At 36.0% G+C, this 25,815-nt stretch overlaps 1 protein-coding gene across 1 annotated transcript; it reads right to left on the reverse strand.

Annotated features, from left to right (window-relative positions):
• Positions 1-4,680: 4,680 nt before the first annotated feature.
• On the reverse strand, positions 4,681-25,110 carry pth3r (parathyroid hormone 3 receptor). The gene is made up of 13 exons (XM_027159095.2): positions 24,751-25,110; positions 17,496-17,601; positions 16,310-16,420; positions 15,749-15,873; positions 14,934-15,028; positions 13,475-13,625; positions 9,919-10,072; positions 9,604-9,664; positions 9,295-9,361; positions 9,088-9,182; positions 7,223-7,364; positions 6,865-6,906; positions 4,681-6,165 (listed from the first exon to the last, which is right to left on the reverse strand). Exons 1-13 carry the CDS (start codon positions 24,814-24,816, stop codon positions 5,722-5,724), a joined length of 1,659 nt encoding a protein of 552 aa, XP_027014896.2. The 5' UTR covers positions 24,817-25,110; the 3' UTR covers positions 4,681-5,721.
• Between the last annotated feature and the right edge of the window lie 705 nt (positions 25,111-25,815).

Raw genomic sequence — 25,815 nt, forward strand, 5'->3', positions numbered from 1 at the left:
TTACTGATCATTCCAAAATAGTGGAAATTCTTCTGTACTGGCAGAGGGTAGAGCAAGTATCAGGTTGCTTTCATCCTTAAAATATCAAAAATGATGGATCATTAGGACAAGGTCAAGCAGCAAACACTGACAACAAAGTTACAGACTGGCAGAGGAGGAAAACTCCACTGACCAGGATGGCTCTCCATTAACTGCAAACTCATTCAAATATCCTTTAGTAACGATCGGATGACATCAAAACACTGAGAAAACAATGGCAAACAGCAGTTTGGGGTGAAATGCATGACGAGAACAAATCAGGTTCCTAGGGGCAGGACGTAAGCCAGATAAAAAAAAAACATCCTTCATCAATAAGAAGCAAAGGTCTAGGCTGTTTTTCAAAAAATCATAGAATCTAATTATAAGCTTTGCTCATCACCTGGCTATCTTATGTTTAGATGGAGCCGTATCTTATGTTTAGATGGAACTGTAAAATTTGGTGGAGAATTCCTAATGGAATGGAATTCATAAAAGTTTGTTCTGGTAGAAATGTTACTTTCTTCTGTTCAGACAATGTTCTCCAAGACCACATTACATGCCACATGGCCAGGTCAATCATGTTATGGATGGAAGGCCATCAGACCTAGTTTTGGCTAGACCAATCCCAATACCTGAACTCTACTGGAATGTGATCAAGAAGAAGATGGACACTCACAAGCCCTTGAATGATATTATTAATGTTTTGTTTAAAAAAGAATATGCACTTCTTTTCTTAAACACTGTTGTTGTTTTTTTGTTTGTTGTTGTTGTTTTTTTTTTGTAATTTTGTTTTTTAATTGAATTGTCATCTTCTGCAAATACATTTTCTAATTGACAATATCTGTATTCAGAATTGGAAGAAATGTTATTAATAGCATAAACAAAAATGTTGATTTTACTTAAAAAAATACCCTGAAGATCTTTGGTACATATGGTATTTAATGTAGAACCTAATAAGGTCCTGAAGATCTGATGTCTGGTGGAACAAAGTGGCTGAAACATCTTCTGTGAACAAAAACTGAAAGCATCATCTCTTTAGATTTTGAAAGAGAGATGGAACCCTAAATCTTTAAGCCCTTAAACAAATAGATAGAAGGCAAACAAATTTTCCACCATCTAGTCATCTCTATTTACAAAGTAAATTGCAAAGTTTTGTATTCCTAAAACCAGGTTAGAATTTCCAGCTCTTATTCCTTGTAAAAGTAAAAGTAAGTGTTTGTAAAGTGTGTGTCCTTTTAAAGCTGCCTTTGATTTTCAGGCATGTGTCTACAGAGTAAGTAAATCTGTCTCAGTGATGGATCTTGAAAGACAATGCTCTTCTCGTGTGTCCTCAGATTTATCTTCATATCAAGCATCCTGTACTGTTCATTTTCCCAAAATGCTCAAAATATGCCAGTATATTGGAGGAAACGTATCATTTAGTCATTTGCTGGCACTGAATACACTATACACAATATATAAATATTGTTAATGTAATAATTCTATTGAAATAATACCAATAATAAAATATTAAAAAACTATATTGTAATAACACCTGAGCAGCAAAGTTAGCAGTGTACACATGATGTTAGCATTACTTTTCTATTGTTATCTCTTTTACAATTATTTGCAAAATAAAAATTCGAAGAGGTGAAAAAGGAAAATAGAGAATACCTAATGATAACAGTTATCTAATGATAACAGCTAGCAAATAACAACACATATTTCAACTGCACAGTTTTCTATCAAAACAAAAAATGAAAACACTAAATACAAAAAAAAAAAACAACCAATAATATATATTTAAGGTTTATTACATCAGAGATATTTATTTATTAAAAAAAAAAAAAAAAAAAAAAGCAACATTAGCAAGTAACATGCTATTCCAACCAGGATCTTTGCCAGACTGTTGGTCCAGTCTCACCCGAAAAGCCCTCTGCATTGCAGGTGATCCCACCCACCCATTACACAGCTTCTTCAGTCTGCTGCCATCAGGGAGGAGACTGCGGAGTCTCCGGGCCAGGACCAACAGATTGAAGGACAGCTTCATTCATCAGGCTATCAGGAAGCTGAACTCACTTTCAAACTTGCCTCCACTTCTCTTTTCTGCCACAGGCTCCACAGATCTATGAAGCCAACACTCCCCTTCAGATCCCACATCCCCAAGAACCTTCCACTCCCCCTCCCACTAACATAAGGAAACATGCACCAGTCACTTTGTGCAGCATTGGTCTGCCTATTCTCCACTGCATCTACATATGCTTTGCACTTTATTTAAATCTCATTGCTAATATTTTGCACCTTGGGACTGAGAGAAATACACTTTCGATTCTTTTTTGTGTATATACTGTACATGTGAAAGAGTTGACAATAAAGAAAAACTTGAACTTGAACTTGAACTTGAATGAAAAAAGTTTAGTTCTCATGATCCAACATTGATTAGCCATATAAAAATAGAACCACTAGCAAGTGTTCTGCATATTGGTTCTAATGTATGTAATTTTGTTTTATTTGACTTTATACTAAAGAAATTAAATATTTGCAATGCCCTAGACAAGTATTCACTCCTTTTTGTTGTGTTACAATCTGGAAATGAAATGGACTTAACTGGCATTAGGCTATCTGTTAGAGAAAGGGCAAAACTTAGTTACAAACAATAAAATATGCACCAGCTATCAACAGAAGTCTAATAATTAGCTAAATAAAGTCAATCCGTGTGCAATTAACATGCGAATCTCAGCCTCTCACTTTGGTGCAGAATGTGCATTGAGTGGAAACCCAGAAGCTCGAATTCATTTCCACATGTTCATGATTCATGTTCTGCAGTGTTTTTTGTTTGTCATGTTTCTTTGTTTTGCTTGTCTCCCACATGTGACCTTATTGCTTTAAACAGTTTGTAGTTTTGTTCTTATTTTAATCCTTGTCTGTCTTTTCAGCATTGTGGCGTATAAGTGTTGTATCATCACAATCTCACGATTACAAACCTTGTGAATTTGATCATAGTTTCTGAATCCTACTTTTCATGTTCAACTAGCCCTCCAACCCAAGCTCTCTCCAGAGATAAATGGGACAGCCACATGGCTTCATCTCCTCACGGAACAGGGCAGCCTCCAGCACAGAGCTCTTTCCAGAGTTTGAACAGCCTTACAAGCTCTGTTTCAAAACCAGGTTCAAGCCATGTTCTATACTGAGGCCTCCCAAGGCAGGTTTCAAGCCATGCTCCATGCCCTGTTCTAAAAATGGCACCCCCACACAAGGTTTAAAGCCTTGTTTTAAACCGAGGACAACATTTTCTACCAAAAGGCTTACATGACAGCCTCCCATGCCAAGTTCTGAGCTCTGTTCCAGATCCTTTTATATACTGAGGCCAGTGTGGTGGTCTTCCAGGCAAAGTAGCATGCCAAGGCCAAAGTGGTGACCTTGGAGACCCACGAAGACCCATGTCTGTGTTCCAGACCCTGCTCCAGTCCCAGGTCATTTCTATACTGCAGGCCCTGTCTCACACATTGCTCCAGTCATACAAACCTGATTTTAGGATTTCAAGCAGTGTTGTATAAAGTACTAGAAAGCAATACTTGAGTAAAAGTACAAGTATCTTACTAGAAAAAGACTTTGGTAGAAGTGAAAGTAGCCTTTTAGAATATTACTCAAGAAAAAGTCTTAAAGTATCTGATATATACTTTACTTAAGAATCAAAAGTAATTTTCTGATATTTAATGTACTTAAGTATTTGAAGTAAAAGTAAAAAGTAAAATTTCAGTGATTTTCGGTGGACATAAGAGCAGGGGAGGTTCTAGGGTTTCATCTTTAGAGGTTTTAGGCCTCAGTGAGAATTTAAAACAAGAAGAGTTTTATATTATATATTATATGACTACATAGTAAGCCAAAATTTATGGTATTATTAAATGGCAAAAATGGACACCAAAATTGTATGCATGATGTAATGATGCCAGTCTTGAATCAAATCAGTTCATGTATGTGTGCATTCTCTACAAACAGTGTGTCCAGTGAATGCAGTCAGTAATAAAATAAATATTCACAAGACAAATACCAAATCAATAAATGTTATTTTTATTTAGTATTGAATGGATTGTTTGCATTAATATTTTGTTTGTGCTACCAACTTTGGTAATAAGAATAGTGAAATTTCACTGCTTTTGGGTGCCGTCTTTGCGGCTTTCCGCCGATTAACGTTATAGATAAATGCCTCCAGTTCTGACTGCAGTGATTTCGCCAAACCTCCTTATTGCAGTCACACACATTTCTTCTGATTTTATTTTGTAGTAACTGTTAGTGCCTTTGATAATGTACCTTAAGTATAACAATGTTAAATACACTTTTACTTTACCGCAATATGATCAATTATTAAGACACATGATAGTAATTAGCTACATGCTAAGGCTAACTTTTTTCTGTGTTAATGATAAAATAATGTTATGTACTTCTCGATTACAACCTCCGTTTATACAAATTACATGAAGCTGCACGTACACGTTGGATTTGCCGTGTTTGGATGCCAATGTAGGTTTGCAAAGGCTTGAGCATTTACAGTAAAGCAACATCCACCATTGTCGATGTTGTGTTTGTGTTTGCCGCTGCTGCACTAACGTTGCTGGGAAAGATGAGACGTATACAGTGACACTTGGCTCTGTGATGGCTCTCTAGCTGATGGAAAGGCAAACCAGTTCTGAGAAGGATCACCAGTGGAACCAGCTTTGAACCAGCACCAGCACTATCTCTGAACCAGCACCTGGTTCTTTCTGGTGGAAAAGGGGCATACGGCAGCCTCCCAAGTTATGGTTCAAGCCCTTTTCCAGACCCTGTCCCAAACCATTTTCCTCACCAGGACTGACAGTACAGGCCCCCAATCCAGGTTCCAAGCCCTTTTCACGGTCATTTCAAGAATTGTTCCATGCTGACGCAAATGTAGCGGTCTCTCATGCCAGGTTTCAAGCCCTGTTCTAAGACCTGTTCTACACTAAGGCCAAGGTGAAAACCCCACAAAGTCCTGTTTCATGCCAGCGGTGATGTGGCAGCCCCTACATCTGGTTCCAAGCACTGTTCCAGATCTTGCTCAACCGAGAGGCTAACATGGCACCCTCACAGGCCAGGTTCTGAGCAAGATGGCCTCCCAAGCCCAGTTTTAAGCCCTGTTCCAATACAAAAAAATCAGGATCCAGATGCAAATCTGAAGTATACATCTAAGAGGACTTAAAGTTGTAATTTTAAACCAGATATGTCTTCATTTTTGTTGGTGCATATTTGTTTAATTAGCCTTTTTGTTACAATAAAACCTTATTTTACACCTTCAGATCTTAAACATATTTTGTAAAACACAGTGCAAAATCCCCAAAAAATCCATTTCATTTCCACTTAGTAAAACAAATAAATAAAGAAATTTGGGGTGTTTGTCATGGGGTGGATTATTAAAGGCACAGTATTTACACACACATAGGAATGTTTTCACAAGTCTACCCTATCTAGCTTTTAAATTGCTAAATCACAATAAAGCCTATCCCAATTTCTTACTTTCAATGTAGTTGGATATGGCTAATCAACAAATAAATATCTATGACTATATAGATGCTTGTCAGGTCAGTAGTTTTGACTAAAAAAATAACAAAAATATGACACACATAATGAACAAACATATTCAGTCGCAAAAAGCGGGAATAACCGATAACACCACAGAAGTATTACAATATAGGTGAATCTCTAAGTTTATCATAGAATCGTTTCCAGATCTTTCAGCAACACCGAGCTGGAATGATCTTCAGATATGAAGTATAGCGATGGATCTTTCTCTAATCCCTCTTGCATTTCTTGGGGTCCTACAATGTTTTGCCCATTCTGATCATATAATGTCCCCATGCTGTTGGCACGTCTTAGCTCAGAATGCTGAACTATAGGTAGCACGGTTTCTGCAGTCTCATTAGGTATGTATCCCGGCAAGTTAGCAACGTGCGATTGGCCTCTGACTCCTAAGGACATACCCCGAGCTGGGATTGGTCCCTGAGAACCAAGGCAGATGCTCTGGTTGGTGGTGTGTGATGTCATGCCACCATAGTAACAGCTCCCGCCCCCGGTGCTGCTGACTACACGTGCCTTTTGCTTGATATCCAGAGCAAGACTACGCCTTAACCACACCTTTTTCACCTCTGCCTGCACCTGTGATCAACACATACAGTTCCAACACTTTTTTAAATATGCTCAAGTCACAGCAGGCTACAATATACAAGCTAGCAACAAACTATAGAGAGAAGGGGTTTGCAGTGTTTAGGCATCCCTCTAAGATCCAAGGTGAGGTGGTCTCACTCCACACCCAGCCATTGGTTTATTTAATTGAGTGAAGTGAAAAATAAAACAACTAAAATAGCAAGGGATATCTTCTGTGAACATTCTGCTTATAAGGCCTAAAGTTACACTGATTTAATTTAATGTTAACCTCAGTTAACCAGGAGCACTGCAAAAAAAAAGGACAGATATTTTTAATATAGTAAGAATGGTCTAGTATTTCCTATTAAAAGTCTTAAATAAGAGTCTTTAATAATTCATTGTAATAATTTAGAAACATCCTCAATTGTCTGTGGTTGTGTTGAGTTCATATACAAAAAAACATGTATGGGAAGTGTGTTTTCATTTTGTATCTGAATAAGCCTATTTATGTATGAAAATAAATAAATATGAATAAATAAGGATAAATATGGCAAAGTGTCAAACAATATAAGAAATGAAATCAGCCTTAACAGTCCAAAACAAGAAAACAGAAAATTTAAAGCTGACTTAAAGCAAATATTTGAGTATGTAAAAAGGCTGCAAAAAGAAACTTTGATTACTTTTAATAATAATAAAAAACATCTGTAGTACCTCTCCATTACAGAAACAGTAGATGAAGGCCACAAAAAAGCCCTAAAAAGAAGGAAAAGAAAAGTATCAGACCAAACATTTTTGAAGCACAAATACAATTTCAATAAAATTGCTCAAATGTAAAAACTGATTCACACCTGAGAACATGTTTAAATTCACATTACCAAGTAAAGCATAAAATAGTACCGAAATCTCATTATTGGATTTATCCAGTAAGTTTGACATTAACTCAAGGTTTTAAATCATTGATTGTTTTTTATTTTTTTATCTGCTTTGCATATTGGAGCAAAAAAAAATACAAAATAATAACAGCTTTTTGGAGAGTGTGTAGTGAAGAGTGTAAGCTCATGTTTTTTACCTGTAATGAATTGAAGAATATCTCATAGTGCATCTGTATCTGCCAAAGCAGCCCAGTGACCTCCGTGTAAGGAAGACCCATAAACACCATGTAGTGTACCCCAAAGAGTGGCATCAGCACCAGAGTTGACTTCAGCAGCTTCCTGTAAAAAAGCATAATAACATTGCCTACTTTCACCTTGGGTACTATTTTGCATGTGCAGTATTTCTTATGTTCATGTAGTTTACAATTTTACATGATTCATTTTCATGGATACTGTAGGTAAAGATTTCTTAAGCTGTGTCTCAAGAATACATTACTAAATGAAAAAGAATGTAGATGAAACGCAGTACACCAAATGAGCAGTATGTCTGAAAGCTCTGTATTCATGAAACAGCAGGTGAGAAATTCCTAGGTGACTTGCTGCATTCACTGAGATTTTTTAGTATGAAAACAGTGTACACTGCCCAATACCATATACTGTAGGTACTGTCGGAAGAGTTGAGTTAACAACTTAAAACGAGTAAGTTGTTAGCTCAAAGGTTTAATTAAACAAGAAAAAAAAAAACAGTTCCATTTTTGAAAAACAAAATGACAGTAACAATGCCAACATGGCAAATGTCCGGATTGTGAGTTCTAGGAACTTAACTGAACGCAGTAGGTGCTGACACATACCTTTCCATTGTTTATTATTTTGTGTAGGTACTTTTTCTTACTGTCACCTGGTTATTATTTTGCATTAGTAAATTGATCTTGGTTCATTTGTTTTTGTGTGCTACTTTGTACAAGTCATTTTCCTCACTTTTACTGTTTACAGTTTAGTTTTTCATTATTTTTTTTTACCTTGTTCATTATTTGTTGTTGGTATTTTTTTGTATTTATGATTTTTATTTTTTATTTTTTTTGTATTTATTTCTGGCATGGTACAAGCAGGATCGAAGGCTAGTTAGTGGATTTTTTAAAGTTGTTAGACTCTAACAAACCATATCGTCGCTGTCGGGCGGAATCCTCGTATCTCCAAAACCATTCTTTTTCAGGAAATTAAAAAAACGCTGTATCTTATCTGCAATGCTCTGGGCTTAGTCCACGTTGCAGTGGATTGTCTTGCGCTAAATTCCTGTCCTCAGACAAGCACCAGAACTAGCGGGGGTCAAGATTTTTTTTTCTTTGAGCCCAATGTTTTGAAGACATTTACCTCAGAAAACATGTTGATTCGTTGCAACTCTTCTTGAGGAGAAATATGCCGCGAAGCTCTCCCGCGGAGTGAAGAAGAGGCGGACAGTTGAAGTGTCCAATGGAGTTAAGAGATTTGTGCTCAAGCTATTTTCAAGACTTTAGATTGGTTAATAATTTGTAAAAATAACAGACCCACATGGGGACTGACCAATAGTGAAAAAATATGAAATTGACAAAATTTGGACATAGGAGGTTTCCGCCCGACAGCGACGATGTGCAGAATATCAAATCATGTTAAAAATCATTAAGTAATTATTTGATTGCTACAGTGAAAAGAAGCAACTTACATTTGTGGAAAAAGTTACACTTTGGTTACAAATTTGGTTTGTCTCTTTTTTTATGATGTCACTTCCAGCAAGGCAACATAGTGGACATCTATGCTCTGTGGTGTTTGCAAGGCATTGTGGTATATTTTTAGAAACTAATGATTTGCGACTGAGAGAGATAGACCTTAAAATATCCGACTCCATGATCAGTGTCCAGACTACTGAATTAGGGAGCAGATTGAGATGCACCACTCTTAGGCCATTAACTACATTTGAACTGGATGGGTAATACATTTTTAAATGACATATTTAAAGATTACATCAAACTCTCTCCATCGTCGTAATTCTTGTTCAGTGTATGTTTATAGAAGGACCGTGTTTGACCTGTATTGTTGCCTCGGATCCAGTTTTCCTGTGTTAGTCTCCCACAGCTTTGACGCCAAAACTCTGATTATGTTGAGGAAAAGAAAGAAGTTGACCTAGAGAGTAAAAGAGTTGAATACAATACAGTAAGTGGTTATGACATTGAATTGGAACAGCTACTGAAACCAAGACAAATATTGACTAATTATGCAGCAGAGGTTTACTTACAGCAATGGCTGCAAGGATCGGAACTTGAAAAATCCATTTCACGTTCCCTGCACTGATATCCCAACATCTAAAAGACCAAAACTGATGTTAATTTTTGCAATCGCTATAAAAAATACTCTTCACTTAACATTCCACATCATGACCTAGAATTTTGATTACAACTGCTACTTTTTATATATATAAGGGATAACCACAGTGTGCTCACTGAAAACTTTACCGTATCAATAGATACACATTGAGCTGTGTACTTGGTGTGAATGAGCTGTTACTATAGATACATTATCTTAAGCTCTGAAACGTAAAACTTACTGTGTATCAGCCAGCGAGGCTCGAACACTGACCCAAATTGAGACGAACACAGCAGGAACACCTACAGCAAAGACAACATGGAAAAAATTTCCTTTTTCAGACTTTCTTCTCTGTGCATAGTGAAAATCTATGAACAAAATATAACCAGGCATTTTCATGTTTGGATTTTTTAATGCATGTTTTACCAACTAAAGCATTAAATGCTTGTGAAGGGCAAGAGTAACTTAAGGAGCTATAAGGAAATGTAAGATTTTTCTCTATGTTGTAGGTCCTAGCACTGACCATAAAACCAATTAAAAAAAGCGGGTGGCTCACCCCAGCCGATGATGGTCAGAGCCCACAAATAATTTTTATCAGACAGGAAAGCCATGAATATCAGACTGTGCAGGTACAGGCCCTCAACAAGGATCCAGTAGTGATTTGTTGCCAGGAAATAGTGGAAAAAGGTCACGGCCACTTTACAGCCCACCTGACCTCAAGATATACAAGGCAAAAATAATAAAAAAGTTAGCAAGAAAACAGGTTAGCAAATAATATAATTTTTTTGGAGACAATAAAAATTCAAACACGTTTTCAATCTTGGTACATTTACATTTACAGCATTTGGCAGACACCCTTATTAAGTGTTTTAACTGTAAGTCTCTTTCGATAAATACATTAACACTGGTTCACTAGGTTACAGACTTAGTATAGCATTAACATAAAACTCTGTTCAGGAATTTTTGTTTCGTGTTATTTTACACTTACAATAAACAGGGAAAAAGTGCTAGTTTCTGGAAGAAGTAGGTCTTCACCCATCATTTGAAGATGACTCTAGGGGATGTCTAGGGGAAGTCCATTCCACCACCTTGTTACCAGTACAGAAAGGAGTTTTTATCTCTTACCCAGAATGATGTTGGGACCAGTTGAGCAGTGCTGGTAGCTCTAGAGGTGCAAAGAGTGATAAGATCTTTGAGCTAAGAGGGAGCTGGTCCATTTTAGGCTTTGTAGGCAATCATCATTGTTTTAAATCCGATGCGTGCAGCTACCGGAAGCCAGTGGAGGGAGCGGAGCAGTGGGGTGGTATGTGAGAACTTTGGCAGGTTGAAAATGTGCAGCTGCATTTTGGATCATTTGCAAAGGATGAATTGCGTTCATAGGTAGACCTGCCAGCAGTGAGTTGCAGTAATCCAGTCTTGAGATGACAAGACACTGAACAAGTACCCAAGCAGCCTGTGTGGACAAAAATGGCCAAATCCTTCTGATGTTGTAGAGAATAAACCGACATGAGCGTGTCACATTAGCAACAAGCAAGGATAAGTACAGTTGATTGTCCATGGTTACCCCAAGGTTGTGAGCTGTGACCAAAGGGGAGATCAGACCATTGTGTAGAAATAGTGCAAAATCCTGACCTGAGATACAGTGCCTTGCAAAAGTATTCATACCCACTGAACTTTTTCACATTTTGACACGTTACAACCACAAACAAAAATGTATTTTATTAGGATTTTATGTGATAGACCAACACAAAGTGGCACATAATTGAGAAGTGGAAGGGAAATGATAAATGGTGTCCAAAGTTTTTTTTTTACAAATAAATATCTGAAAAGTGTGGCATGCATTTGTATTCAGCCCCTGAGTCAATACTTTGTAGAACCACCTTTTGCTGCAATTACAGCTACAAGTTTTTTGGGGAATGTCTCTACCAGCTTTGCACATCTAGAGAGTGAAGTTCTTCTTTGCAAAATACTGTAGCTCAAGCTCAGTCAGGTCTCGCCAGAGATTCTCAATTGCTGGAAGGTGAACCTCCACCCCAGTCTCAAGTCTTTTGCAGAGTAATTCTGACCAGAGCACCTTCTTCCACATGCTTGTTGCAAACTGCAAACTGGATTTCTTATGGCTTTCTTTCAACAATGGCTTTCTTCTTGCCACTCTTCCATGAAGACCAGATTTGTGGAGTGCACAACTAATAGTTGTCCGGTGGACAGATTCTCCCACCTGAGCTGTGGATCTCTGCAGCTCCTCCAGAGTTACCATGGGCCTCTTGCCTGCTTCTCTGATTAATGCACTCCTTGCACGGCCTGTCAGTTTAGGTGGACAGCCACATCTTGGTAGGCTTGCAGTTGTGCCATACTCTTTCCATTTCTGGATGATGGATTATACAGTGCTCTGTGAGATGTTCAAGGCATGGGATGTTAAGTTATAACCTAACCCTGTTTTAAACTTTACAACTTTATCCCTGACCTGTCTGGTGTGTTCTTTGGTCTTCATGATGCTGTTTGTTCACTAATGTTCTCTAACACACTTGTGAGGGCTTCACAGAACAGCTGTATTTATACCGAGATTATATTACACACAGGTGCACTCTATTTACTATTTAGGTGACTTCTGAAGGCATTTGGTTTCACTAGATTTTAGTTAGGGGTATCAGAGTAAAAGGGGCTGAATACAAATGCACACCACACTTTTCAGATATTTATTTGTAAAAAAAAAAAAAAAATTGGACACCATTTATAATTTTCATTCCACTTCACAATTATGTGGCACTTTCTTTCGGTCTATTTCATAAAATCTCAATAAAAAAAGACTTTATTCTTTGTGGTTGTAACATGTCAAAATGTTGAAAAGTTCAGTGGGTATGAATACTTTTGCAAGGCACTGTAAACAGCAGTTCAGTTTTGCTGGGATTGAGTTTCAATTAATGAGCTGTCATCCACGATGATATGTCTGCAAGACATTCTGATATCCAAACAGAAGCTGTGTTATTTGATGGCGGAAAGGAGAATAAAGGTTCATCATCATAGTGTCATCAGCATAGCAGTGCTAAGAGAAACCATGCAAGGAAATAACTTCACCAAGAGAGTGAGTATACAGGGAGAAAAAGAGATGACCATGTACTGAGCCCTGTGGAACACGAGTGGAGACTCTGCGTAGAGTGGATTTCACTCCACTTCATGTTACCCGATATGATCCATCCAGATAGGAAGCAAACAAATCCAATTCTGATCCGCAAATTCCAAGACTCCTAAGGATGGACAAGAGGTCAAGAAGGATGAGAACAGATGACAGCTTGGCTGATCTAACAGCATGTAATTTCTCAGAGACAGCCTTTTTGGATGTCTTTGAGAAACTACATGCTGCTAGATCAGCCAAGCTATGGAATGTGCTGCCTTTAAGCCAGACTGGTTGGGATCTTGGAGATTGTTCTTTGAGAGATAGACAGACAGATGATTATACACAATGTGTTCAAGAATATTTGAATGGATCCAGAGCAGTTTTCTTCAGGATGGGAATAACCCTCACTTGTTATACATGTTGGGGTGGGATGTTAGGGATCCATTGATGATTGTGGTGATGAAGGACAGAATTGTAGAGTATAGAGATGGTCTGAAGCATAGTGTAACAGAGTGGATCCAGTGGGCAGATGGTAGGATGGCAAGGCTGGATAAGTTGTCAGATCTCTTCTGCTGCTATGTTTGAGAAATGTGACAATAAATGATATGTAAATCCTGCTGTGAAATGTAGATGCAGTCTGGCAGATTTACTCAATCTTCTCGTTGTAAAAAGAAGCAAAGTCGTCAGCAGTCAGGGAGGATGAAGCAGATGGAGCAGGGTTGAATAGTGAAGAGAAGATGTGGAGCTTAAAAGGGTCTTGTGCAGAGGAGTCAAGTTTTTCCTTGTTGGTGCAATGTTTAGACATTTTAGAAATTAGATACTAAATTTGTTACTCCTTGCACCGTGTTGTGTACTGCTCAGTTAAATAGCCTAATAGAATCAGAATCTACAGATCGTTGCAAATTTTCTATTATTTATTTGCACATAGATCAGCTTTTTCTTCAAATGCATTTGGATCAGTTACTTATTGTTACTTATAATCATTGTGTATATGTACCATCTGAGCCTGGATTCCCACTTCTCCATACTCTGCTTTAGTGTCTTCCTCTGAGTAGAGAACAGCATCCTTAACGAAGATGCTGACTGCTCGGCATATGAAGGAGGTAAACAGGTGGGTGTGGATGTAGTTACGAGTGCAGTGTAAACGTCTGCAACAAAAGTTAGAGGTATTTTACAGGCTGTTCTGTAAAATGAACTGCTGTGCACAACTTTAAATAAAAAATAATCCTAAATTTGCACCCACAGGGCAAATATATGTCATGGCCAAATGTGATAAACTATTTTAGTCTTGTTTGTTGTTTGGTTTTACAACTTTAATACCTTTAATTCCACCTCAAATATGATAATGGTTTACCATTTCGCCTGGATAATTTTATTCTGTTTTATTTCTATTCATATTGCTTATATATTGATTTGTTTATACATATACATGGGGAATTTGATGTTTGAACCTTTGCAATGTTTATAATTTTTTGTTACTTCACCTGTTTGGTGTGAGTCATTTGTGGGGTTTTTTTTTAACCTTCTAATCTGTTTCTTGTGTCAGTTCTGAGAATTCAGTTTTGTTTATGTTGTTTATCACACCAGATTGCCCTAATTGCCTATATTAAACTAATTTATTGTTTGGTGTATTGTTTGGTGTATATATAATTTCGTCCATATTTCTTTCGTCCATATCATCTTACATGGTCCATTCTTGTTAATTCAGCCTAATGTCTCATTTGATGTTGGTCAATTTTGTTATTTCTGCCCGAGTCATTCTTATTATTTTAGCCTTGTTCAGAATTTGTCTTAAGTCATCATTTGACATTCTTTTTGATATGGGAAATTCTGGTCATCATGGGTACTTCTGCTTTGTTTAACATTTAATGGTCATTCTTGTTATTTCAGGCTCAATTCTCATTTGTCATTCTGTTTTGTTTATCATTTGGCAAATTTTTACCTCATTCATTATATAGCATGAGTAAAAAAATATGATTATATTTTGTTATATTTTGTTTATAGTTTGATGTTTTGTAACTTTTAGCTCATCTATGGCATTTATTTTTGACTGTGTATCATTTCTGTTTTGTGTGGGCTTTTTATTTTCTTACACTTTGTTAGGAATAAGGTCATATTAATATGTATTATCATAAAAATACTGAAAAGAGGGTTTTAGAAAAAAGGTTTTTAATAGGAGAGGATTTTGTTTGTGTTAGAAGCAAAAAACGTGCACTGAAACACATTTTGATGTTTATGGTAATGTAGGGTTAGTGTTTCATGTTTCATTGTCAGATTTCATATTATTTATACACTGTCATATTTCTACAGAATATGAGATCCTTTGGTGTAAATATAACAATATAAAAATAGCAATCTTTAAATGACATTGTCTTTTTATCAGTGGAAAAGGATGATTGTACAAGAAAACTTTAAAAGTGTGGGAAAAATCAGAAAACGTTATGTGCTAAACTTACTTAAAGTAGCAGAGGATGAAGACGGCCACCAGTAATGATGTAAGAGAGATGGAGTAGCCCGTAGTGTACATTACGTGAAGTCGCCTGAACACCTCCTGATGATGAACAAACATGCAGTGTAAGTTCAAATAATGTTAAATCATATCAAGATTGTTAACTTCTTTTGTTAACTGACTTTTAATCGATTTGTATAAAATAACTCATATTTTTTATTTTGTGTTTTGTATTTTCATCACAAATGCTATATATATATATATACGTATATATATATATATATATATATATATATATATATATATATATATAATATATAGTATATATATATATATATATACGTATACATATTATACGTATATATATATATATATATATATACGTATACATATATACGTATATATATATATATATATATACGTATATATATATATAATTTTTTTTTTTTAAGATGTACAGTATGTAACATTGTGGACGTTATTATATCAGTATTATAGCACAGCACTGTTAGTTCTGTATACTGATTTTGATTAATTTTATATAACAGCAGCTCTGACAATTGTGAAGCTGTTTCCATAGTAACTATTAATTTACAGGGAATCTGGAATTATGAGTTTAATAACAATAATACGTTTGATTTTTTTTTTTTCATATTAGCTCATTAATTCCACAAAGTGATTCCTTTCATAAACTTTAATTTAAGTAGTTTTTACCATTGTATTTTCTTTTGTGTGTTGTCTGGAACTCAGTGAAACATACAGTAAATAACCTAAAAACACACACAAACACACACATGCACACAGACACACAAAAGCACAGACCTCCTCTTGCTTGCCATGGTTAGACTGCAGCTTGGTTGTGCACTCAGTGTAATCAGCCCAAGTACGGTTGATGGTGGGAACCTGCTCCCAGTTCCCCAAAGCATCACAGTTACGGTACGCATGACCTGAACAAATCATGATAATAATAATAATAATAATAATAATAATAATAATAATAATAATAATAATAATAATAATAATAATAACAATAATAATAATAATAATAATAACAACAATAATACTAATTTTTATTATTATTGTTGTTATTATTATTATTATCATTATTATTATTGTTATTGTTATTATTATTATTATTTTTATTTTATTTGGGGGGTGGTAGCTGAGTGTGCTTAAATAAAGGAAAAACACTTAGCACAAGACATGTACTGTACTGTATGTACAGTACAGAGGAGGTAAAGGTTAATGGCAAAAATATTATGATGGTTTACAGAACATCTTTTAGAATGTAATGTCTCAAAATAGAGATTTCTCACATAACTAAATACAACAGTAAAAATAAAATAAAGAAAAGTTTATGTCTGATTTATCAGATATACAGACCTTTGTGGTCAAAATCATAAACATATTCGGGGCAAGGCACAGCTAACAGCTGACTGCGCTTCCCTTTAGGCCAGCAGATGATTCCGTCCCACTCTGGCACGCAGTCACCTTCTAAGGAAAAAAAAAGAAATCAGATATGTAATTCCATATGTTCTTTGCACTTTTAATACACAACAGTTATTTCCTAAAACAACAGAATTAGAGTTAAGATTTTTTTTAGTTACATGTAGTACATCATGAAGTGTTATATTCCTTTTATAATATAGTAAGTTACCAATGATTACACTATTATTTTTAATTAAAAATATGACATTTGTGCAGCTGCAAAGCACAATAAAGGTTTATATTAATGCCCTCCTTGTAATATGTTATCGTTTTAGCTTGTCATGTTACAGACAAAGTCCAAAGTGCAAACTCTTTTGTCCTGAAATTTTCTGAAAAGTTAAAGCTTTACCTCTGTATGTTACAAAGCAGTGACACTGAAGACTTTACCAATAAATTGTTAATTAACATTTAAACATTTTTTTAAATTGTGTCACGTTGGTTAGCCAAGTCCCTCTTTGCAGCTGTACTTCTGTCAGAGCTGCTGTTATAGAAAATAAATCAACATCAAATAGAATCCAAAATTCAACAGAACTCTGGTAATGAAAATGTACAACAACAGCACAAGCACAATTACTCTCAGTAATCAGCATCTCTCAGTGGGAATAATGTGATGAGACTGCATGCACATTCATGTAATGCAAGATCAATACAGAAATAAATCGGATCCGAGATAAGCTGGCAACCCGGACTTTTTATCGTTTCATTTACTAAATTTATGGATGTTGTTGTGTGCAGGAAATTGGATCAGAAGAGCTTTGAAAAAGGACAGGTGCTACATCAGTGTGTTTACAACACCTAAATTAATATCACTGATGAATAAAAGCACCCTGAAGCAAAAGGAAAGTGCTTTTTTTTTTGGCTAAGATCTGAAAACAACTCCAGGAGATGAATAGGAATAAATTGTGGAATGTCAAAGGGTCTATGTTTATAAAATTGTGGGTTTGTCCCTTTATTGATTTTATTCTTGAATATTATGAGTGCACAGCATAAATCCAGCCATAAATTTCAATACTCTTCATATTATTTGGCCTAGATTTGTTATAAATTCTGAATATTGTTTGAAATTTCATCGACAACATACCTCGTACTGTCCTGTACTGTGCAAGGATTCTTCTCTCACATCTTGTCCTTGCACGGATCAGGAGGAAGATTTGCTCATCACGAGTAATGACGTCATCAGAGTCGATCTGTGGCAGGAGTTTATAAACAGAATAGAGTCAGAAGTCTTTGCTTCTGATGGCTTGAGATATATTTACACCAAACTCTTACAAATTTAATGAATTAAATGAATTTAAACTACTTTAAATGAGGTTTTTTGTTTTAACTCAAAACATTAAAAGCATGTTAAGCGTATAGTTTATGCACAAAAAATAAAGATTTAATGACCTCAATTTAATATGTAATTAATTATTTTGGTGTTATAATTAACTGTTGATTGACTGACCATGACAAATAAAAAATAAAACGCAAAAGTTATTTTCAAAGATGTTGAATAATGAAAAAGTCATATTATTAAATTTGCAAATTATTGCAGTGATTGGTGTAATCATTACAACCCGAAACAACCAGTGTTTAAAGATTTGGGTTTGTTTGTTTGTTTATTTATTTATTTATTTATTTATTTATTTATTTATGTATGTATGTATGTATGTATGTATGTATGTATGTATGTATGTATGTATGTATGTACTGTATGTATGTATTTTTACATATCAGATTTTTCCCATACTAAGGGATTCTACATATATACAACTTTATATCAAGTGAGTGCCTAGGGACTCAGTTTAAATGAAAAAGAAACAAATGTCATTTATTTCAAATATTCCTTAGAGGTGTTAAGAATTTTGTCTCGAATAAGTAACCATTGTAAGTTATCACTGAGACGTGTTGTGTGTGGTTTGTTTTTGATCATTGTTTAATGAAGGGTGACATTATTTCTGCCAGACTCTGAACTCACTTGTCAGCATTTCATCATCAGTAACTTTAGTCTGTCTGGAAGAAACCTTGGCCTGATCTGTTGCCTCTAGCTGTTGTGAAATACTTTCACCATACTGCAATATGTGACAGTCCTGCTTTAACCTCTTTGTGTCCTCTCTCTCAATCCCTCTTTCCATGTCCCTCTTTCTTTAGACTCTAATCTATCTTCCTCACTTTTTTGCGCTGGAAAAGGTGGAGTGTTGAACACAAGAGGCTTTGTGCCTGAAATACATTTCACAACCGCTAAGCAAAAGTAGCAGAGGCAAGCTGTGTGTGTGTGTGTGTGTGTGTGTGTGTGTGTGTGTGTGTGTGTGTGTGTGTGTGTGTGTGTGTGTGTGTGTGTGTGTGTGTGTGTGTGTGTGTGTGATATAGATATACATATATGTACATTTATGTACATACCAAGAGACTCACCTTAACTCAATTAAACAGTCTTTAATCTACTGAAGAAGAGACTTAAGGTAAAGCCTTGAAAAGCATCACAAATGAAGACTGTAACAGTTTGGCTTGGTGGAGTTATTGTAAGCAATAAACATGCAACCAAATATTATAATACTCCAATATTATTGTATAAAATTATCTCCATTATTAAATATCTTCAGTGTATAGAAAAAAACATAGAATTGACATTGGTGGTCCAAAATAGACTATAGGTGTCTATAAGATATTAAAAAATAAAAGAAAGCAGAGGGCAAGACAAACATTTTGAGTTTACAGTAAACGCTAGCACAAGAGCACAACCTTTATCTTAATGAGTGTTGTTTATAAAGATCATGGACATATCTCAGCAGTTCAACAAGTCAGAACCATATTTGCCCCTGTACTGACTCATGTGTTTCAGCTCCTTGGATCATTAGCCATCCTAAATCATTCTGCCTTCATTTACAATGTTTAGTGACATTATTATCTGTGATTCATGTCAACCATTCAAGCCTAGCAAGCGTTAATGGATGAAAATAACATCTTAGTGTCTCAGCAGATTGGGTCTGTGTTTGTTTTATTGCTTAACAAACAAAATTAGCAATAACAATGTACATAAATTATTCTGAAGAACATTTCTCACATGTTGACAACTGTAAAAAAAAATAAATGTTTAGAAAGGGCAAATAATAGATCTAATAATGGTCAGAGTAAATGTTTAAAAATGGGCAAACTAAACATCTATTGAACTACAGACTAAATATTTAGAGAAGGTCAGACTAAATGTCTAAAAAAGGTCAGATTATACATCTACTAAATGTATAATAAATGGAAGTCATTTTGTTGTGACACATTGTACAACACAGCATGTGCCCTCACAATGTGGTAGATATTTGCATTTGACATATCCTTTATACAAGGCAGTGGTGCGCTCCACAAGTGAACACGTGAGAGAGTGCATGAACACTTAATCATCTTAGTGTAACTCCGAGTCGGTTCAACTTAGGGGATATAAATCTATCCGGTTACTGGAGAGGTGCACTGGAGAGGCGAAAGCAAGACAAACCCCAAAAAGGGATGGGTTTTGCAAATGGTGGCCACAGACAACTGCTATCTCCTTATACTTAGTGACTGCTTTGTCTCAAGCTTTATGTTTTGTTAGACTCCTTGTCACTACTTGTAGCATGAGGCAGTACCTGCAACCCAATAAGTTGCACAGTCCATCTTCTCTAAGATGGCATATCCATACGTTCCATCGCAAGGAGGTTTAGTGTGTATCCCAGCCTCAAGGGCATTAATGAGATACCAGTGGACAGGCCATTACACATGGAGAACTGAGCAGAGCTGTAAAATGGTAGGACTTGTATCTGCTTCTTTTTTCTGTGAGGAGGAACAGGTGGAGCACTGCCGGAGACCTACAAAATGACCACCAGTTAGTGTGCATATTTCTGACCAAACTGTCAGAAACAGACTAAATGTGGGTGGCATGAGGGCCTGACATCAGCTAGTAGCAACGGTGCTTACAGCCAGCAGCATGAACCTCAACTAGCATTTGCTAGAGAATCCTAGTATTGGCAGGTGCACTATTGGCCCCTGTTCAAGTGCTCAGTGCAGTTTCACACTGAGCACCTGATAGATGTGAAAGAGTCTGGAGATGCAATGAGAAGCATTATGCAGCCTGCAATCATCCTGTATAACCAGTTTGGCAGAGGGTCAGTGGTGGTCTGAAGTGGAATATATTTGGAGGGCCACACAGACCTCCATGTGCTAGCCAACAATACCTTACTGCTGTTAGGTACCAAAAATAAATCCTGAGAACCAATAACAGATTTTACACTGGTGCAATAGGCACTGGGTTCCTCCCGGTGCATGACAATTCCCGGCCTCATGTGGCTAGAGTTTGTAGGCAGTTTTAGTCATGTTCCCCAGACCTGATTTCAATTGCCAAACTCTGGGACATTATGTATTGGAGCATCCAAAGCTAAGTGGCACCAAAGAATTTCAGAAGCTCGCTGATGCCTTGAGCCAGGTCTTAGGTGCCATCTCATTAGGAGCATTTCAAGACATTGTTGGGAACGTACACAAATATGTGGGGGCCATACACACTACTGACTTATAATACGAGTTAATGTGATTAAATTCATGCAATCTGGACCAGCCTGTAAGTTCTTTATTTTTAAATTGATTTTCGTTGTGATTTTGAATCCAGACCTCATTGGGTTTATGATTTTGGTTTCCAATGACCGTTATCACATCATTTTGTTTGTTGAGTGTAGTATAAGTGATAACTTACAAAGAAGACAACCATCTCAAACGATTACAAGTTTATTACCTACACTGCTGTGTTTCTTGTTTTGAACCAGGCCATTGACTGAAGTCATTGTAGCGTCACAAATTACATGTATATGTAAAGCATGAAATTGCTTTCGATTGACATAGGGAGCTTCATTTTGACTAATCACCCCAACAGCAACATGAGTGCAGTCAGTTGCATTGATTGGTAATTACTACAAGCCCAATAACAAGTAACTAATCTTTTCAGGGAGGTGAATCAACACTGACATCAACATTGACATAATTTCCTATAAGCTCTAAGACCTGTTCTGTCTCAATTTCACACCCGTGTTAAAACCAGTGAGAAAGAACACCAATGATGCATGAACCTACCAATCACCTTCAGTGGGAAAGTAACAACTATAAAAATATCAATATTACCCAAAGTTAATTATCTCTTCTCAGTGATATCAATTCAACCCTCCATCAACTGGCTTAATTTCATTAGACTCTGTCAAACAATTTCCACTAGAAAAACAACAAACTAAAAATCTTAAGAAAAGCAAACCTTAATGAGGTTGATCAAACACAGAAGATGTCCAAACAAGCAGAACAAACCTTGGTTAGAAATACAAACAATTTCTTTATCTGACCTGCAGTTACATGGCTTAAAAAACCACCACTGCTTAACCCATAATCTTAAAAACTCTTCATGGAAATGATCTAAAATGAAAGTTTAGCACATTCAATGCCTACTATGGACCACACTAAACATCTACTAAAGAAATAACTAAACGTATAGTAAAGGACAGACTAAATCTTTATTAAAAACTAGACTAAACAACTAGTATAGACTAGACTAAATGTTTTATAATGACCAGACTAAACCTTTAACGATAAACAGAATAGAAGTCTACTAATGGGGGGCACGGTGGCTTAGCATGTTTGCCTTGCACCTCCAGGGTTGGGGATTTGATTCCTGCCTCCGCCTTGTGTGTGTGGAGTTTACATGTTCTCCCCGTGCCTCGGGGGTTTCCTCCGGGTACTCAGGTTTCCAACCCCGGTCCAAAGACATGCATGGTAGGTTGATTTGCATCTCTGGAAAATTGTCCATAGTGTGTGAGTGTATGAGAGTGTGTGTGTGCCCTGCGATGGGTTGGCACTCCGTCCAAGGTGTCATCCTGTCTTGATGCCCGATGACGCCTGAGATAGGCACAGGCTCCCCGTGACCCGAGTAAGCGGTAGAAAATGAATGAATGATTGAATGTCTACTAATGGACACACTAGTCATTTACTGACAAACAGACTAAACAATGTATATAAGGTTATATTATAAATATCTAGTAAATGATTAAACATACTAAATGTTAATAAATAATAGTCTAAAAATTTAACAAAGAGCAGAATAAATCCAATGTTATCTAATGGTCAAATTAGATGTCTACTTACTAAACATCTGTTAATGTACAGATAAAACATCAACTAAAGGCCAGACAAAAACGGCTCATTATGTAGAGACTAAATGATTGAATGAATTCAGGGGTATTAGAGACTACTACTGTATACAGTGTTACAAAATCATTTGCCATGTCGTTAATTGTCTTTATTACTCAAAATCAATTTGAGTGATTTTTTCTGCTCCACTGAACAGAAACTATATTTACATACATGCTGACAGCAATCTATCTCTATCTACCTCTTAGCAGCCAGCACAGGAAATGTTTTAGCTCACTAGCATGGGTTTCATGCTGGATTGCTATCAATCTATCCCACACTGGACCAACATCAAATCAGAAAGACAAATGCCATGGCATAATAAAAAACAGATTCTGCTTGTAAGTATTTATTGATATGTACTTATTGATGTATGTATATTGATGCTGAATAGCAAAATCTTGTTTTTGTACATAGTGCTACCCTTAAGTACACTGAGGCTTTATAAGAGGTGATAAACCAGATGATAAATTTGAGCCATTTCAAAATCTGTAATTCCAAAAAAAAAACAAAAAAACATAGTGTTGATGCAAATATAAATTATTTATTGCATGCTGAAAGTAACTTTGGTATATGAAATGTTTATATTGATCCAGCTAAAGAGCACATATTACATTTGTGTGAGTATATTTCCACCAAATAAAGAATAAAAAATAATTTATCTCATATTAAGTTTTTCACATTCATGATTTAGTCTTATAATAATAATAATAATAATAATAATAATAAATGTTTATTTAGAACAGTAATTACCACAAAAATCATTTGAAAATGATGTAGAAATAAAAAGAAGGAATGCAGGGTTTAAGAATACATGGGAAGCTCGGCCCAGCTCAAAGCACTGCAATGTTGTGTTGTTTGATTATTTTACGGGAAATGTGTTTCGGTGGACAGCAAAACCTGTGCGAAAACCTCCAGACAAGCATACAGACCTCTACTGATGCACACCTTCAGTGGTATTCTATGACAGATTCATGTACACTGTGTTTTAAGAGGTGCATAGATAAATTATTTGAGTTTATGAGCGTGTGGGTTTTATCTTCTAATCTTTACACATCTCAAAGGATTCTCCATATAACAACTGAGAAATCTCTCTCTACAGGGCTGAAGCGCATATCCAACTGAAAAGGTAATGACCATAAATTACATATAAACATAGTACAACTAGTCGGACTCGCAGAATTCTCGGAGTGGAAGTAGGTGTCTGTAGCATAGGCCATAACAGATTTTTTCAACTTTGTCACTTGTAAATATTGAATTTAAATTGTATGTATATGATATGTTTTTGGAAATACAAACACGTTGTTTTTTTGGAAAATACTTGTGATGTACTCACTTATGAGGAATCAGAAGTAAATATAAGCTTAAACCACATTTAGAGAAGCCAAGTAGCAAAAACTATCGTGTAGCTCTTTTAGCCCAGGAGAAAATAGCGAACAGTTTCATCTTCCTTCTATCAATTTTAGCACATGTTAAATTTGTCTGTAAGAATAATAAGACTCACATTAATGAAAAAAGCATGTAGCTGTGTTATATACGTCACAGAGCTGTGGTTCCTCTGGTTTAGTTAAAATATAATGTCCTTTATGCGTGTGTTTCCTTTACTTTTACTACTATTTCCATGCTCTCTCTCTATGTAATTTTCTCTCTTTGTTTCTCACTTTCTCTTGCCATTATTCTCTCTCTCTTTTTGTCTCTCTCTTTCTGTTGCTCTTTCCTTTATTCCTTCATTCGCTCTCTTTCTTTCTGTCTTTATTTTTTCCATCTTTTTCTCTCTCTCTCTCTCTCTCTCTCTCTCTCTCTCTTTCTCTCTGTGTGTCTCTCTCTCTGGCTCTCGCTGTCATTCTCTGTGTTTGTTTCTCTCTCATATTTATGCCTTTGCCATTTTCTTTTATTTATGAGTATTTATCTTTAATTTGTATTTTTTTCTAAACAAAAAAAAAATTTTATATCACAGTTTCAACTTGAAGCTGATATTCATAGGTCATGAAAATCTAAACCATGTCCTTTACAGAAAACTTCACATGTGATTAATCGCAAGTCTCACTTCACAAATGTATAAATAAATCTAGATTTCAGACAAGTAGCACTGTGTGTTTTCATTCTTCAGACATGAAATCTATGCTGCGTTTGGCTGCTACACAGAAGTGAGCTAAACGTCAGTTACTCACCAGTGCCTTCGCTACAGTTAACACACTGAAGAGCAAGAATGCTGTAGAAAGCTCCATCAGTTCCATGCTTCACGGTTGTTCAGCCTTGCCTGGTTCTCCGGCTGAAGAACATTTCCTTGTTGAGGTTGGTGCAGTAGGTGCTCAGACGTGATCTTCCATCATGAAGCCATAGCCAGATCACTGAGGCGTCCACATGCAGTATGGATGAGTCTGCTCGAATCTTGAGTTCTTCTGTGTTCTCGCACAACAGAGGAGTGACGGTCATGTCACTGCTGATCTCCTGCTTCACAGCTCTGTGTGCATGTGTGTGTGCGTGTATGTGTGCATGTATGCCTGAGTGAGAGCTGGACCTTCTGCCCCCTGTTAACCCCTCTCTGCCTAAAAAAGAAAGCTCTCTCTCTTTTTCTGTTTCTTTTTCTCTCTTTCCTTATATTTTATAACTGTTACTATTTCTTACTTTTTATTTCTTTCTGTTTTTCATTTCCTATCTCTTTCTTAATTTTTCTCTCTCATGTCTTTGCTACTCTCTTTTTCTGTCTTTCTCTGTTTCTCAGTCTTTTTCGCTTTCTCTGTTTCTATCTCTCCTTTTACCTTTGTCCCTGCTAATGTGTCTCTCATTCTATCTCTTTTTGTGTCTCATCTTTCTTTCTCTCCTTCTTACTGTCTCTTTTCTATCTCTCTAATGTGTCTTTCTTTCTTTTTCTCTTTCTTTCTTTCTTTCTTTCTTTCTTTCTTTCTTTCTTTCTTTCTGTGTCTATTTTTCTATTTCTCAATTTTTGTTTGTCTTTGTCTATGATTCTTTCTGTGTTTCTTTTGTTTTTGTTTCTCCCTCTTAACTATTCTATTTTTTTAATCATTTCATTTTATACTTTCAAAAATTGCACAGAAATGATGTTTTGTTTCTTCAGGTATTCATAATTTATCACCAGGTCAGCTAATAAAGAGAAAACTACATTAACTGTTAAAATATGATTAATGCTAATGCAACTCTATATATAAGACAGACAGACAGACAGATAGATAGATAGATAGATAGATAGATAGATAGATAGATAGATAGATAGA

This window comes from Tachysurus fulvidraco, chromosome 8 (genome assembly GCF_022655615.1).
Source record: "Tachysurus fulvidraco isolate hzauxx_2018 chromosome 8, HZAU_PFXX_2.0, whole genome shotgun sequence".
Lineage (NCBI taxonomy): Eukaryota > Metazoa > Chordata > Actinopteri > Siluriformes > Bagridae > Tachysurus > Tachysurus fulvidraco.